Source organism: Cetorhinus maximus, chromosome 23 (assembly GCF_964194155.1).
Source record: "Cetorhinus maximus chromosome 23, sCetMax3.hap1.1, whole genome shotgun sequence".
Classification (NCBI taxonomy): Eukaryota; Metazoa; Chordata; class Chondrichthyes; order Lamniformes; family Cetorhinidae; genus Cetorhinus; species Cetorhinus maximus.
Window position 1 is genome coordinate 26,374,846 of NC_135901.1, and position 16,886 is coordinate 26,391,731.

The 16,886-nt window shown below is 46.0% G+C and overlaps 2 protein-coding genes and 1 long non-coding RNA gene across 5 annotated transcripts in view; 1 reads left to right on the top strand and 2 right to left on the bottom strand.

Annotated features, from left to right (window-relative positions):
* The window catches only part of LOC144697459 (uncharacterized), a 296,931-nt gene that overhangs the window by 107,961 nt on the left and 172,084 nt on the right, over positions 1-16,886 (bottom strand). The window lies entirely within an intron of this gene.
* The window catches only part of LOC144698446 (uncharacterized), a 147,086-nt gene continuing 130,900 nt past the window's right edge, over positions 701-16,886 (top strand). The window contains exon 1 of the mRNA XM_078570387.1: positions 701-1,516. Within this exon, the coding sequence (XP_078426513.1) occupies positions 903-1,516 (614 nt within the window). The 5' untranslated portion in view covers positions 701-902. The remainder of the gene's footprint in view (positions 1,517-16,886) is intronic.
* The window catches only part of LOC144697294 (uncharacterized), a 273,796-nt gene continuing 264,500 nt past the window's right edge, over positions 7,591-16,886 (bottom strand). The window contains exons 1-3 of one of the 3 annotated variants that reach the window (XM_078569255.1): positions 15,883-15,965; positions 11,501-12,435; positions 7,591-9,501 (exon numbers count right to left, since the gene is read on the bottom strand). In XM_078569255.1, coding sequence (XP_078425381.1) covers positions 11,509-11,967 — 459 coding nt within the window. In that variant the 5' untranslated portion in view covers positions 11,968-12,435; positions 15,883-15,965 and the 3' untranslated portion in view covers positions 7,591-9,501; positions 11,501-11,508. Of the gene's footprint in view, positions 9,502-11,500; positions 13,009-14,679; positions 15,158-15,882; positions 15,966-16,886 lie in introns of those variants that run through there. The other 2 variants (XM_078569254.1, XM_078569256.1) reach the window with 2 other exon arrangements.

Genomic DNA, 16,886 nt, shown 5'->3' on the forward strand with positions numbered 1-16,886 from the left:
GACCTAAAAAGTTCTCCTGTACACATTTCAAGAAATTCACTCCATCCAAGCCCTTAACACTATGTCTATCCCAATTAATGTTGGGAAAGTAGAAATCACCTAATATAATTACCCGATTGTTATTGTTTTTACACACCTCCGCAAATTGTGCACATATTTGCTCCTCAATTTCCCGCTGACTATCTGGGGGTCTATAATAAACACCTAATAATGTGGTTGCCCCTTTTTTATTCCTAAGCTCTACCCACAAAGCTTCATTCGATGCCCCCTCCAAAATATCATCTCTCCTTACTGCCGTAACGGACTCCTAAACTAATAATGCAACACCTCCTCCTCTTTTACCCCCTCCCCCGTCTCGCCTGAAGATTCTATATCCCAGAATGTTGAGCTGCCAACCCTGCCCTTCCCTCAACCACATCTCAGTGATGGCTACTATATCACAATTCCACATGTCAATCCTCACCCTTAAGTCATCCGTTTTACCTGTAATACTCCTGGCATTAAAGTAGAGGCCATCCAGCCTTGCCTTACTCCCTTGAAATTTATTGCAGCTGTACTCCCTCTGACTTGATTGTTTCATTGATTTTATTGTCAGTCTGCAGACAGGAGCTGGAGAACTGAACCCAGGCAGAGGAGAGGGAGGGAGAAAACTGGGAGTGGAGGAAATAAATGGTGGAGATGGTGAGATGGGTTTGGATTTCAGCCCAGGGAGGAGGGAGAGTGTGTGGGACAGAGATCGACAGCTTTCTTTACAGCTCTCTCACACTTTTTTTCTGTTTTAACTCAATTTGACAGGGTATTAGAAGGAGAGGATCTGCAGTCAGAAACTCAAACAAACATCACTTCAAGATCTGACGGGGCTGCACGATTTATCATAACCTGACTATCATAGGATTTTGAACATGGAACCAAAAAGCACCATTCACATGAGTGAGAAACCATACACGTGTTGTCTGTGTGGACGAGGCTTCAGCCATTCATCCGGCCTATCGAGACACAAGCGCAGTCACACCGTGGGGAAACCGTGGAAATGTGGGGACTGTGGGAAGGAATTCAATTACCCATCTGAATTGGAAACTCATCGACGCAGTCACACTGGAGAGAGGCCATTCACATGCTCCGTGTGTGGGAAGGGATTCACTGCATTATTTGGCCTTGAGTCACACCAGCGAATTCACACTGAGGAGAAGCCATTCAGCTGCACTTTCTGTGGAAAGGAGTTCAGGCAATCATCTGCCCTCACTGTACACCGGAGAGGTCACACTGGGGAAAGACCATTCACCTGCTCTGTGTGTGGGAAGAAATTCACTCATTCATCGGTGCTACTGAAACACCAGCGAGTTCACACTGGAGAGAGGCCGTTCACTTGCTCTGTGTGTGGGAAGGGATTCAGTCAGTCATCCCAACTGCTGACACACCAGCGAGTTCACACCGGGGAGAGACCATTTATCTGCTCCCTGTGTGGGAAGGGATTCACCCAGTTAGCCAATCTGCTGACACATGAACGAGTTCATAAGTGACTGCAGAGTTTAGATTCTGATGTTAATCAAATCCAGACCTGAACCACGTTCATTCTGACAGTTGGGGTTTGTTTCTGCTGATGTTAATAATCCCTGTAACTGGGCTGGAGTTTAAAATTCTCGATCTATAGTTGATTGTGTTCTTGGGGCTGCAGTGTCCCTTTAAGAATTGCTGTCTGTGATCTTTCCCCATAATTCAGGAACTCTCATCAGACATTAATTTTCAATAATATAATGAACTTTTACTTTAATCCTAAATTGATTTTTGGTACAAAATCTACAATTCAGTATCTGGAAGGTTCCACTGATTAACATCTCCAATTAAAAAGTGCTGATTAATCCTTGCTGACAATTCTTACTGACGTACACATTACGCACAGTGACACCTCCATTATCCACCAGAAAGAAGGGAATGGGAATTGGTGAAGAATCGAGAGTATCCAAATGTACAGAAATCCTCTCGACAAGGGAATGGAGATAAGTCCAACCCAAGTAACGGAATGTAAGGAATTGCCATCTTAGAACCTTAAAACTTAAGAAATTGATTGGATGTTTACCGCACACTACAATAATATCCACCATTGAATATTATAGAAATAGCTCACTTGCGAAGAAAACTTCCATAGAGCTTGCTGGCCGACAGAATAGGACAGACCTGTTATCTCTGCCACACAGTCTACCCGGCTATGTGGAAAATTGCCCAGGTATGTCCTGCACACAAAAATCAGGACAAATCCAACCTGGTCAATTACCGCCCCGTCAGTCTACTCTCGATCATCAGTAAAGTAATGGAAGGGGTCATCAACAGTGCTATCAAGCAGCACTTGCTTAGCAATAACCTGCTCACTGACGCTCAGTTTGGGTTCAGCCAGGGCCGCTCAGCTCCTGACCTCATTACAGCCTTGGTTCAAACGCGAACAAAAGAGCTGAACTCCAGAGGTGAGAGTGACTGCCCTTGACATCAAGACCGCATTTGACCAAATGTGCACCAAGGAGCCCTAGCAAAACGAATCAATGGGAATCGGTGGAAAACTCTCCAGTGGTTGGAGTCATACCTGGCACAAAGGAAGGTGGTTGTTGGAGGTCAATCATCTGAGTTCAAGGACGTCACTACAGGAATTCCTCAGGGTAGCGTCCTCGGCCCAACCATCTTCAGCTGCTTCATCAATGACCTTCCTTCCATCATCAGGTCAGAAGTGGGGATGTTCGCTGATGATTGCACAATGTTCAGCACCATTCACGACTCCTCAGATATTAAACCTGTCCATGTCCAAATGCAGCAAGACCTGGCCAATATCTAGGCTTTGGCTGACGTGTAATATTTGTGCCACACAAGTGCCAGACAATGACCATCTCCAACAAGAGAGAATCTAACCATTTCCCCTTGACATTCAATGGCATTACCATTACTGAAGCCCCCACTATCAACATCCTGAAGGTTACCATTGACCAAAAACTGAACTGGACTAGCCATATAAATACTGTGGCTACAAGAGCAGGTCAGAGGCTAAGAAGCCTGCAGTGAGTAACTCATCTCCTGACTCCCCAAAGCCTGTCCGCCATCTACAAGTCAGGAGTGTGAAGGAATACTCTCCACTTGCCTGGATGAGTGCAGCTCCAACAACACTCAAGAAGCTTGACACCATCCAGGACAGAGCAGCCCACTTGATTGGCACCCCATCCACAAACGTTCACTCCCTCCACCACTGACGCACTGTGGCAGCAGTGTATGTACTATCTACAAAATGCACAGCAGGAACTCACCACGGGTCCTTTGACAACACCTTCCAAACCCACGACTGGAATGACAAGGGCAGCAGATACATGGACCACCACCTGAAAGTTCCATTCCAAATCACTCACCATCCTGACTTGGAAATGTGTCGCCATTCCTTCACTGTCACTGGGTCAATATCCTGGAACTCCCTCCCTAACAGCACTGTGGATGTACCTACACCACATGGACTGCAGATGTCCAAGAAGGCAGCTCACCGCCACCTTCTCAGGGGAAATCAGTGATGGGCAATAAATGCTGACTGAGCCAGCGACGCCGACATCCCGTGAATTAATTTTCAAAAGCACAAGACTCCAGCACAGGCAATGAAACAAGACATTCCTAACTCTGATATGATTGGACCTCATGACCCATACATAAACCATTTGTCTGTGTAAAGGTTAAAACAGACTCTCAAGAGGAAAAAAATATCATTTCAGATAGGAAAGAGATTTCAAACTGATCCATACTGCCTTCAGCCCAACATTCTGGTTCGCACCAGTAAACTATTCAGGTGAGACACCACCATCAACTACAGAGCTCAGCGCTCACTCTGCATCATCCATCTGTTCGTCCTCTGTGACCGGTAAACTGATCTCACTCCCTGAGTTTCAAGAGTCCAACCATTAGTCTGTCGTGTGTTGGGAATTTATAACATAATGACAATGACCTAGAGACAAGTTGCTTCAACATTCCCATATGGTCCATGAACAGATCCATGCTAACTCTCACAAGCACCCATGAAGACGACGATAGTGACCGTCGAAGACCCTTTGCCTGACCAGAAATCTTGACCATCCAGGAACTCGATGCTGAGAAGGGAATGCCCTGGCGCACTGTTTTAATTGTAACCCGCCTGGGCCTCAACGTCCATCACTGTCACAATAGGCTTAGTGTAGAAGCTGACAGTAACAGTGAGTCCTGCTTTCCCCCTCCTCCTGTACAGATGAGTCCCAACACTGTGGAGCAGTGGCTGGAAAGAATGGAGCCAGCAATAGAAACTGCGTGAATTAGTAACAGAGTTTGGCTGGTTGTGGCGGTGTATAAGATTAGGTCCTCAGGCAGGTATCTCCAGACCCCCAGTGACTTCAGTAGGCCCCCCCGCAGAATTGTTTCCCCTCTTTGATACGATGGTCGTGGGAGACCGGTATTCTGCACTGTCGATACTGGGGGCCATCGGCAATTAATGTTAGTCAACTCTGCCTCTTCCACCAACATCATCCACGATCCTCACCACGACCCCATGAAGTGTGTGTTTTATCAGGCTTTGCAGAGGAGTATGATCCAGTCACCTCCGCTGATCCTGAGGCAATTCTCGAGTCTGTGCCAGGCGTATTCACCATCTATAAACTTGATTGTGGAGACATGAGCAAACCTGAAGGTATTAGCAGACCGATACATGCTCCCATGAAGCAGTAACCTCACCCAGCTGAGAGTATACCATACATTCGAAACACCGTCCAGCCATTGTTAAAGCAGGGTGGTGTTCATAAGCACCAGAAATCCCAGAACAAATCAGTTTGAGGAAGAAGCTAAAGAGTTTGGAAACAATTGGTATTTAATCGAAAATGCTGCCAGCGTCTGTGCTGAGAAAAATTAACCATGAAAAGTACAACTGTGAAAAAGGCAGTGAACAGTTTGTTTCACAAAAGATAAGCTTCAGCCTTGAAGGTTGGCAGAAGTCCAATTTGAATTAGGGATCATTTTGAAATAATAAAACATCAGGTGCTTTTATAATAAGTTGAAGAGAAGAACAAACAAACAAAATATATTAATAACACAACAAAAACAGAATTACCTGGAAAAACTCAGCAGGTCTGGCAGCATCGGCGGAGAAGAAAAGAGTTGACGTTTCGAGTCCTCATGACCCTTCAGCAGAACTGAGTATAGTTAGGAGAGGGGTGAAATATAAGCTGGTTTAAGGTGGGGGGTGGGGGTGGTGGGGAGAGAGAAGTTGAGGGGGTGGGGTGGTTGTAGGGACAAGCAAGCAGTGATGTTTTTATCTCTATGTAAAATATATTAATGTCTGGAATCAAATGGGAATGTTTGATCTCTGTTCTATAGATATTATGGGCACGTTGTACTGGATAGGAATGTTTTTCCAGAGCTCATGAATGAGATAGGATGGTAATTAATGAGAAGTGTCAGATTGAGGAGAAGTGACTGAGGATAGAAGAGACAGTAAATTCACAGCAGCAAATGCGCATAATTGAAGGTAACATATCAATCTCGTATTAATGTACGTTCTAGTGAAAGGAAAGTAAAACTGAGACTAATAAATTGATAGGTTTCCTTTGGAGAATTTGTTTCTTTGCCTATGAACATTTTTTTTGAAGCAAACTGCATTTGATAGCCTGGCCACTACCCAAGACATTTGGACAATGCAGAGGGAGATAAGCAAAGATCTTAAGCCAGACAGCCCCTTATTCTTTTGATAAGGTCACCTGAAAGTTGAAGACTGGGTTGTATCATATGGAGCGTGTGGCATGATAATGGGATACCAGTGTGAGTGTGCATATTTATCTATTAGGTGTGGATTAACTAACATGCGGAAGTGCATGTTGAATCTGCATTGAAGAACAGGTTCCAGACTTGCTCAGCCGGTTAGACAACAGAACATCATGAAATGGTTAATGGTGGCCAAAAGAGTGAGGCACCAGATTTTTAAAATCATGAAGACACTGACACATTACCATGGAGAAATTGACTTGAAAGCACTCAAAAGTGGTCAGGGAAAGTGAAATTATAAGTAAAAGGGATTTGGGTTCGGAAAATGGAAGGAACACTTAATAAGAATTATCCACAGATAGGTGCAGGTGAAGGGAGAGCTGGAGTATATTTTAAGCCTGTGCATGATGTGTTGCTTTAATTGTTTGTACTTATTTAGCAAACACTTCTGCAAAAGGATAGTAAATAACATTGAATGATGTGATTTGCAAGTGGGGAGTAACAATCCAAGTCAATAGCGATCACATTTCACTGGCCATTTATTGTTGGTGGCAGCTCAAGGGTTTGTGTTGCTGATTCTGATAATTCCAGTAGCTTTAGTATGTTATCTATGGTATGTAATCAAGAAATTATGGAAACGAGCTCCAGTGTAGAAATAGCTAGGTTAGCCAGAAATCAGTTGTGAGAAGTGAATAAGGATATTTCCTTCTCAAAGGGGGGAGCTGTAAAAAATGTTATCTTTAAGAATATTATGGGATCATTATAGAATTTGCAGACATAGCATGAGACTGCCTGACACAAGTTGTTACTTTTCTCTTTCTTTGTTCTCTCTCTTTGAAAAAAACAGTTCTTAGCAGCCAGGGGCAAACAGAGATATTGGCCAAGGAGAATCTAGAGCTCGACAGGGTAGAGGCAGGATGTTTCCCTTCGCTGGGGTGGGGGGGTCCTAGGGCCAGGGGACAGTCTCAGGATATGGGGCAGGGCATTTAGGACTGAGATGGAGAAATTGCTTCACTCATTCTTTGGAATTCTCTACCCCAGAGGATTGTGGGGAGAATGCGGGAAAATGGTGTTGAGGTAGATGATCAACCTTGATCTGGTTGAATGGTGGAGTAGGCACGAGGGGCCGAATGGCTCCTGTTTCCTATGTTCCGAGAGAAGGAGTTAACAGGTGGCACCAAGCACGAGAAAAGCTGCAAGATGAACTTGAGGCTAAGTGATGGACAGGGGGAGGTGACACCATGGGTACCTGTCCTCTGGTCACTGGCCAGATGGGGATCGAACAAGTGATTGACATGAGGTAAACTACCAGCCCATAGAAATAAAGTATATTAACGGGTGCTCAGAGGGAAAGGGGGCAGTCCCCAACGTCAGAAACATTCCTAACTTCCTAACCCCTCAGTCAGCTCGAGAAGACAGAACAAACAAGAAAGCAGCTGCAAACAAGAGACTGCCACTCAAACCAGTCTCACCTGTCACGGGTTGTATGTTATTTTCTGTCCGTTTAGTTCATGCATCATTTTCAATCTGGTTCTTCGTAATAAACTACTTAATAATTAATAAATGACTTCGAAATCACTTATGAACTCGACCCCCTTTTTAAAAATTCATTCATGGCATGTGGGCGTCGCTGGCTAGGCCAGCATTTATTGCCCATCCCGAATTTCCCTTGTTCAGATGGCATTTAAGAGTCAACCATATTGCTGTGGGTCCGGAGTCACATGGATAATTTGTGACTCCACAATCTTAATCTTCCAGAGGTGAGGATGGAGGAGACGGGAGGGGAAGAGCACTTCAGAAGGAACTAACTTGTGGTACAGATATTAAAAATACGCCACACACTCTGTGTTCAACACAAAATTGGTTTATTTGATTTTTGCTGTGGGGTACATACTAAGTCCAGTAGCTGAAAGTGATTAATAGACTGGGTTTTGTGTTTCATGATCCCGGGAGTGTTACCGATACCTTCCCCGGAGAGACTCTGAAAGGTACGGGGAGCTGGGACTTGTCCATGAGAGTAACCAAAGGTATGAGGACTGAAATAACGTAGAGTTAGAAAGGGTTGAAGGCCCAAAAATAGAGCAGTCAGTAACAGGACAACAATTATTCTCCTCTAATCTTGGAGAAATTAAGGACTCGACACTTTGTGTTTCAACCAACATGAATATCTTGAGATTTGTCAAATGAATTAAACTCCAGCCCAATTGCATGGCTATTAACGTCAGCCCAACTTTCAGAATGAACCTGCTTCAGTCGTGGATGTGATTAACAGCAATGATAACAGCAGAATCCAACCCCTTTGTTCAGTTGTGAACTCGCTGGTGTCTCATTAAGTGGGATGAATGAGTGAATCCCTTCCCACACACAGAGCAGGTGAACGGCCTCTCCACAGTGTGAACTCGCTGGTGTCTCAGCAGAACACCTGGGGTTTTAAAAGTCTTCTCACATTCAGAACATTTGAAAGGTCTGTTATCTGTGTGAACAAGTTGATGTGAATTGAGGTGAGCTAGACGAGTGAATCCTTTCATGCACACAGAGCAGGTGAATGGCCTCTCCCCAGTGTGAACCTGCTGGTGTGTCAGGAGGTGGGATGAACGGGTGAATCCCTTCCCACATACGGAGCAGGTGAATGGCCTCTCCCCTGTGTGAATGCGCTGGTGCATCAGCAGATCCCTTGTAGTTTTAAAGCTCTTCTCACAGTCAGAACATTGGAAAGGTTTCCTATCAGAGTGAACTCGCTGGTGCAGCTTGAGGTTGGTCAAACAGATAAATCCTTTCTGGCAGATGGAGCAGGTAAACGGCCTCTCCTCAGTGTGAATTCGCTGGTGTCTCAGCAGATCACCTGCGGTTTTAAAGCTCTTCCCACATTCAGAGCATTGGAAAGGTCTGATATCAGTGTGAACAAGTTGGTGTGAGCTGAGGTGAGATAGTCGAGTGAATCCCTTCCCACACACGGGGCAGGTGAGTGCCTTCTCCCCAGTGTGAACTTGTTGGTGTTTTATGAGGTTCAATGATTGTCTAAACACTTTCCCACAATGAGAACAACTGAACCGTCTCTCAGTGTGAACAAACTGGTGCTTGACCAGGTCCTCTCGTCTTTTAAAGCTCTTCTCACAATCAGAGCAGTTAAACAGCCTCTCATCAATGTGAACCAGCTGGTGTCTCAGCAGCTGGGACAGAAAATTGAATCTCTTCCCACACACGGAGCAGGTTAATGGCTTCTCCCCAGTGTGAGTCCTCTGGTGTATATGTAAGCTGGAAGATAATGTGAATCCCTCCCCACACACCGAGCAGGTGAACGGCCTCTCCCCGGTGTGACTGCGTCGATGAATCTCCAGCTGCGATGGGTAATTGAATCCCTTCCCGCAGTCCCCACATTTCCATGGTTTCTCCACGGTGTCCGTGTCCTTAAGTCTTTCCACGATGGACAATCAGTTGAAGCCTCGTTCACACACAGAACACGTGTACGGCTTCTCCACACGGCGAATGGTTCTGTTTGTGTTTAGGCTGAGTAACTGGTTAAAGCTCATTCCACAGTCAGTGCACTGTGCACAGTGCACTCTCACTCGGGTGTGTGTGTGTCTCGGTGCTTTTTCCTGTTGTTTGAAATCTTTCCCCACAGTAGAACAGACAAACATTTCTCCTTCCACATTCAAAAGCCGATGATATTCAGGTCCTGATGAACTGAGTCATTCTGCCAGATCTTGAAATGATTTTTGGTTCAATTTACCGATCTGCAAATCTTCCCCTTCTAAAGCCCTGTAAAAGGAGATTACAATAATCATCACTGACAATCCAGGACAGAAATTCAAAACAGACAATTCTAGTTCCTATGGAACATTTTTCCTCTCGTTCCCCCAAAGCTGTAAATCGCCGTCCCACACACCCACCCTCCTCCCTGGGCTGAAATCTAAAAAAAGTGCTGGATAATTCTTCCTGTATCCTTTTAACAAATCCGACAGAGATAACAACTTGTTTGATAATTCACTTCATTCATGACTCGTGACAAAACAATACACAATCAAACGTCTGAATGTGCGTTCCCTGGCTGAGATGTGGGAAAACCTCTGTCTGGACTTCAGGAGAAAACTCCAGAATCCCACCTCTCAAAGGCACCTCCCAACCACACGGAAGTAAACGTATAATGGAGTTCAGGAGAAAAAATACCATCTGCAAATAAGGTTTGGGACAAATACACTACAAGACAGCCCGATCGTCCACTGCATAAAACTCATAAATAGGATGTAAATGATTGACAATTTAATTAACTCAAGCTGACAACATATGATTGAAGGACTTTAACAGAAAATGCAGAGTGCAGTAGACCTTTCATTTCTATTCTATAAGTTAAGAAGTCCTGCATTTTGTAACATATTGTAATGACTTTATGCTGAAATGATCATAATCGTGCAACCCTTTGATTAATATTTTCACTTTATTTTAATATTGTCTATAACTATGTCATGAATGATGATTACTTGTTTTATTTGTATCATCATCACAATTCAGTACCTGCCACCATGATGACTTTTCCATAAACCAATTATCTATCGAACCAAACCAATTATCTATTAATCTGAATCACCCTGACCGACCGTACAGAATATCAGATGTTAACCTTGTGTCCAGAACTTATTGTGTGGAGATTTAATGTACAATCGTGAAGGTGGTCTCTCCACACCTCCTATGGTTTCCATCTTTCAGGGTTTCTTTCTCTCTCTCTCTCTCCAAGTTAAACTCAGTCTCTTGTCTCACTTTGGTTTCTGCTTCTCTTCCTGCCCAATGTAACCCTGAGCTCATTTTACAAGGAGCCATTTGTTCATAGTTTCCCAAAGAGAGATCAGGGTCCTCATTAATTTGAGCCCAAAGTGTAACCTCTTATTTATTGTCCCCCCTCCCCCATCCTCTGATGTGAACCATCCTCCACTCGCTGACCCAGGATGGCGGCCGTTAACCTGGGCCTGTTCCCGGGAGGGAGAAGCCCCGCAGCTGCAAACCAGGAGCTGACAATTATTCCTCAGGGTTTCCGGATCCACAAAGTGTTTCCAAATCCTCCCTGTCCAGCCACCGGCTCCATCGCTCCCTTTACCAGCTGCAGAAGCGACAAGTGGCTCTCCGTGGTCATGAATGACACTGCGCATGCTCCAAACACTGGGGGGCACTGAGCCTGTGCACTGGTCTCCTGTGATGTGGATAGGGGACATTCTCTACCTCGGGGAATGTTGGGTAAAAGCCCCACCATTGTGATTCACAATTCAGGTTCTTGTGATTATTTTGCGGGAATGAGGTGCAGACAGACCATCGCACCAATGAATAAAGTTAGGAACTTGATGCTCTGTAACCTACAAGGTTACAGACGAAGAACTGGATAGTGGGATTGGGCTGGCACAGACATGATGGGCCATATGGCCTCCTTCTGTCCTGTAAAGTTTCATTTTCAGTTTCCATCGTTGAAGATGTTGAAGACTGAGATTTAGACTGAGACAGGATTTTGGTCTCTCAGGGAATCGAGGATCATGGGGGAACAGGCAGGAAAGTGGAATTGAGGCTGAAATCGGCCATGATCGTGTTGAATGGTAGAGCAGGCGTGACAGGTCATCTGTTCTAATCCTGCTCCTAACCCTTATGTTTTTTAAACAGCGTTGTCTGCTTTCATCTAAACTCATTGACAGACATCCAGAATATTAAACTCCAGCCCAGTTACAGGGGTTACTAACAGCAACAGAAACAAAGGATGTGATTAAGAGCAGAATCCAACCTCTGCAGTCACTTGTGAACTCGCTGGTGCGTCAGCAAGTGAGACGATCGAGCAAATCTCCTCCCACACACAGAGCAGGTGAACGGCCTCTCCCCAGTGTGAACTTGCTGGTGTGTCAGCAGGTTCGATGACTGAGAAAACCCCTTCCCACACACGGAGCAGGTGAATATCTTCTCCCCTGTGTGAACTCGCTGATGTGTCACCAGGTTGGATGATGAAGTGAATCCCTTCCCACACACAGAGCAGGTGTACGGCCTCTCCCCGGTGTGAACTCGCTGGTGTTGAATGAGGTGAGACGACTGTCTGAATCTCTTCTCACATTGAGAACAACTGAATGGTCTCTCGTCAGTGTGAACAAGCTGGTGTTTAATTAGATCCGGTGAGATTTTAAAACCTTTCCCACAGTCAGAGCATTTAAAAGGCCTCTCGTCAGTGTGAACTCGCTGGTGTAAATGAAGGCTGGACATCAGAGTGAATCCCTTCCCACACACGGAGCAGGTGTACGGTCTCTCCCCAGTGTGAGTGCGTCGATGAGCTTCCAGCTGGGATGGGCAAATGAATCCCTTCCCACAGTCCCCACATTTCCACGGTTTCTTTGTGGTCTCAGTGTCTTTGTGTCTCTCCAGGTTGGACGATCAGTTGAAGCCTCATCCACAAACAGAACACATGTACAGTCTCTTTCCGCTGTGAATGGTGTGATGTTATTTCAGGCTGTTTAACTTGGTAAAGCTCTATCCACAGTCAGTTCACTGGAGCGCTCTCACTCGGGTGTGTGTGTCTCGGTGCTTTTCCAGCCACACTGATGCTTGAAATCTTTTCCCACAGTCAGAACAAACATTTCTCCTTCCAGGTTCCTGATGAATCAAGTGACTGTCAGATCTTGATGAGATGTTTGGTTTGAGTTTCCCATCTTCAAATCATCTCCTTCTAATATCCTGTAAATACAGTTGACAAAAGTTATCACCGTCAGTCCAGGATAGAAATTCAAAACAGACAATTCTAGTTTCTATAGAACATACTTTCTTCTCTTGTTCTCTCAAACATGTTGTCCAATTAACTAAAAGAGCCCAAAATCAGTATCAAACCCCCAACTAGAGTGAAGAGAACTTTCCTAACTAAACCAGAATGTTGTTTCCAGTGTCTCTGAGACACTCTGTACCCTGAGGTACCCACCGGTGGTGGAAGGCATCAACCGTAAGGGTGGACACCACATGCTCCCTCTCCAGAGCCACCCAGACACGGACAAGACCATGGAAGAGAGGCCAGCAGTCTCTTATGGGGTAGAAACAAAAAATTCTGGAAAAACTCAACAGGTCTGGCAGAAATTATGGAGACAGAAACAGTGTTAACGTTTCAAGTCCGTATGACTCTTCTTCAGAGCCAGTGAAGTCGCCTCTGCTTGATGAGAGCCAGCATACTTGGGAGATTTGTCTTTGAGAGGACTGCCACATTCCTGATTCTGTCCCTGAGACGCCCAGAATGTGCCGCAAACAGCGAAAGTTGTTGAGCTTCCTTTCCTGATCAATGTAAATCGTCCATGTTTCACAACCAAACAACAAGGTGCTGAGGACACAGACCTCATAAACCAGCATCTTGGTGCTGAGAGGCAGCTTGATGTTATTCCATGGACAATTCGTGAGTCAGCCAAAGGTGGAACTGCTTTCCCTACGCGTGTATCTAGCTCTGCATTGAGAAACAGATTGTCTGTCACTGTGGACCCAAGGTCACAGAATTCACTGGCCACTTCCAACGGGGTGTTATTTACTGTGATCAAGGGCGGAGATGTGACACCCAGTCCCCAAACCACAGTTTTCTTGATAGTTACAGAAAGAGTGAACAAGTTACGGACACGGGAGAGACAGTCCATGAGTCTTTGTAGCTGAGTTTCTGTGTGAGTCACAAGCATGACATCATCAGCATAGAGGAGGTCTCTGATCGAGACAGGCTGTATTTTGTCTTCACTTTCAGACTGGACAGGTTGTAGAGTTTGCCATCTGACTGAGTATGCAGGGAAACTCCTTCCATATCTGCAGCGAAGGCCAAGGTCAGGAACATGGAGAAGAAAATACCAAACAAAGTGGGGGCTAGGACACATCCCTGTTTCACTCCACTCTTCACCCTGAAACTGTCAGAAGTGGAGCCGTCAAACTGTACAGTACAAGGTATGTTGTCATGAAAGAAGTGGATGAGACTGAAGAGCTTTGGTAGACAAAGTTTTTGTTGCAATCTCCTCTGACCCCTTTGTTTTTGTAAATTGTGATTATTGTTGTGTCACGCACGTCCTGTGGAATGGATCTGACCTTCCAGCAGAGTTCATGAATTAAGGGGAATGATCACAGATGGTGCTTTTAAAAAGGGACACTGCAGCCCCGAGTATCAGTGACACCTCCAGAATATTAAACTCCAGCCAGTTATAGGGGTTGTTAACATCAGCAGAAACAAACCTGACATTGTCAGACTATCAATCCTGAACATGATTAACAGCAGTGATAACAGCAGAATCCAACCCCTGCAGTCACTTATGAACTCGCTCATGTGTCACTAGGTTGAAAGACCGAGTGAATTTCTTCCCACACACGGAGCAGGTGAATGGTCTCTCTCCAGTATGAACTCTCTGATGTGCCAGGAGAGCAGATGAACACCTGAACCTCTTTCCACAGTCCGTGCAGCTGAATGGCTTCTCCTCAGTGTGAATTTACTGGTGTGACTCGAGGGCGGATGATACAGTGAATCCCTTCCCACATACAGAGCAGGTGAATGGTTTCTCCCCAGTGTGAACTCGCTGGTGTGCAATGAGGGTGGATGACTGCCTGAAACTCTTTCCACAAGAAGTGCACCTAAACGGCTTCTCCCCAGTGTGAACTCGCTGGTGTCTCAGCAGACTGGATGACTGAGTAAATCCCTGCCCACAAACAGAGCAGGTGAACGGCCTCTCCCCAGTGTGAACTCGCTGGTGTTCAGCAAGGGCAGATGAATGCCTGAAACTCTTTCCACAGGAAGTACAGTTGAATGGCTTCTCCTCAGAGTGAACTCGCTGGTGTGACCTAAGGCCGGATGAATGAGTGAATCCCTTCCCACACACAGAGCAAGTGAATGGCTTCTGCCCAGTGTGAAGTCGCTGGTGTATATTGAGGTCAGATGAAGATCTGAACCTCTTTTCACAGTGAGTGCAGCTGAACGGCCTCTCCTCAGTGTGAATTTGCTGGTGTAACGTAAGACAGGATGTCTGAGTAAATCCCTTCCCACATACGGGGCAGGTGAATGGCCTCTCCTCAGTGTGAATTTGTTGGTGTGACATGAGTTTGGTTGTCTGAGTGAATCCCTTCCCACACACGGAACAGGTGAACGGCTTCTCCCCAGTGTGAATGCGTCGATGGATTTCCAGCTGAGATGGATAATTGAATCCTTTACCACAATCCTCACATTTCCATGGTTTTTCCATGGTGCCGGAGTCCTTATCTCTCTCCAGGTTGAATAATCAGTTAAAGTCTTGTCCACACACAGAACATGTGAATGGTCTCTCCCCACTGTGAACGGTGTGATGTTTTTTTCAGGCTGTGTAACTGGTTAAAGCTCTTTCCACAGTTAGTGCACTAGGACACTCTCACACGGGTGTGTGTGTCTCGGTGCTTTTCCAGTCACACTGATGTTTGAAATCTTTTCCCACAGACAAAACAAGTATTTCTCCTTCCACATTCAATTGCCGATGATATTCAGGTCCTGATGAATCGAGTGACGGTTTTAAATCTTGATGTGAAGTTTGATTTGAGCTTCCCTCTGTAAATCTTCCCCTTCTAATATACTGCAAAAGGAGTTTACAAAACTCTTGACTGTCAGCACAGCCTCGAAATTCAGAACAGACAATTCTAGTTTCTATGGAACATTTTTTCCTCTCTTGTTCCCCCAAAGCTATAAATCCCCGTCCCACACACTCTCCCTCCTCCCTGGGCTGAAATCCAAACCCATCTCACCATCTCCACCATTTCTTTCCTCCACTCCCAGTTTTCTCCCTCCCTCTCCTCTGCCTGGGTTCAGTTCTCCAGCTCCTGTCTGCAGACTGACAATAAAATCAATGAGTCATATTGGGGGTTTGGGGCCTCCAGCGGTTGTTTCTGAATCCTCCCCGCCCACCTCCCAGGGTTTCCTTCCTTCCCACAGATCAGATTCCTCATTGATTTGAGCCCAAAGTGTAACCTCTTATTTATTGTCCCCCCTCCCCCATCCTCTGATGTGAACCATCCTCCACTCGCTGACCCAGGATGGCGGCCGTTAACCTGGGCCTGTTCCCGGGAGGGAGAAGCCCCGCAGCTGCAAACCAGGAGCTGATAATTATTCCTCAGGGTTTGCGGATCCACAAAGTGTTTCCAAATCCTCCCACCCACCGCCTCGCTCTGACTCCGCTTCTCCGGGACAAACAGGCGCCTCTTCCCGCAAGGCCGTCAATCACACTGCGCACGCTCCAGACTCTTTGACACCGCGCCTGCGCACTGCTGTCCAGCCTCGGCAGCCGCACCGCGCATGCTCCAGCTCACGGTACCCGCCGGATTGACGGCAGCTCCGGACCAATAGGAAGAGGGGGACGGTGCGGGAGCGTCTGGTCCTCCAACCTATCGAAGTGAATGAGGGGCGGGGCTGAGCCCAGATCTCCCTCATTGGCTGAAACTCTGCATCATTTTGGAAGCTGATTTATCTCAAACTCCAGGAGAAAACTGGACCTTCCTGTTTGTGGCTTTAAACAGATGAAACTCTGTGGGTGTGGAGCAAACATTTCAACATATTTAAGTGAAATGTGGGAACATGATGAAACAATGTACAAACAATTCAAGGGCTGACTTAAAGGGATAACTGGGCAGACAGGGAATGTCACCATTAAAACAAGGTGAGTTCTTGGTTTCAATAAATGAACCGACAGAGGAGTTAAAACAGGTTACAGAGAAGGTAGCGTAGATACACCTGGTCGCGGCCAGACGGGTCCATTCGTTCCAGGATAGACTTCCTGTTTGTGTCCCGTGCATTCACAGTCAGATCCACCGAGGTCAAGCCGGTGTTCTTCTCTGACCACTGCCTCCTACTGGCGGACTGCCACTTGGAGGAAGACCTGAGGGTGGGCAGGGGGGCATGGAAGCTAAATGTGCAACTGCTGACCCCAGAGAACATTGAGGAGCTCAAGAGGGATTACAAAGGTTGGAGAACCGTGAAACCCCTCTTTGAGTCCCTGACACACTGGTGGGAAGTGATCAAGGGAAGCATCAAGAGGTTTTTCATCCTCAAAGGCACCCAGAAAGCTAGAAAGGAACAGAGGGAAATGTCCCGACTCCAGGAAAAGATGCAGAATCTGCTCCGGCTGCAGTCGATGGGGGTCGATGTCAAGGAGGAGCTCCAAGAG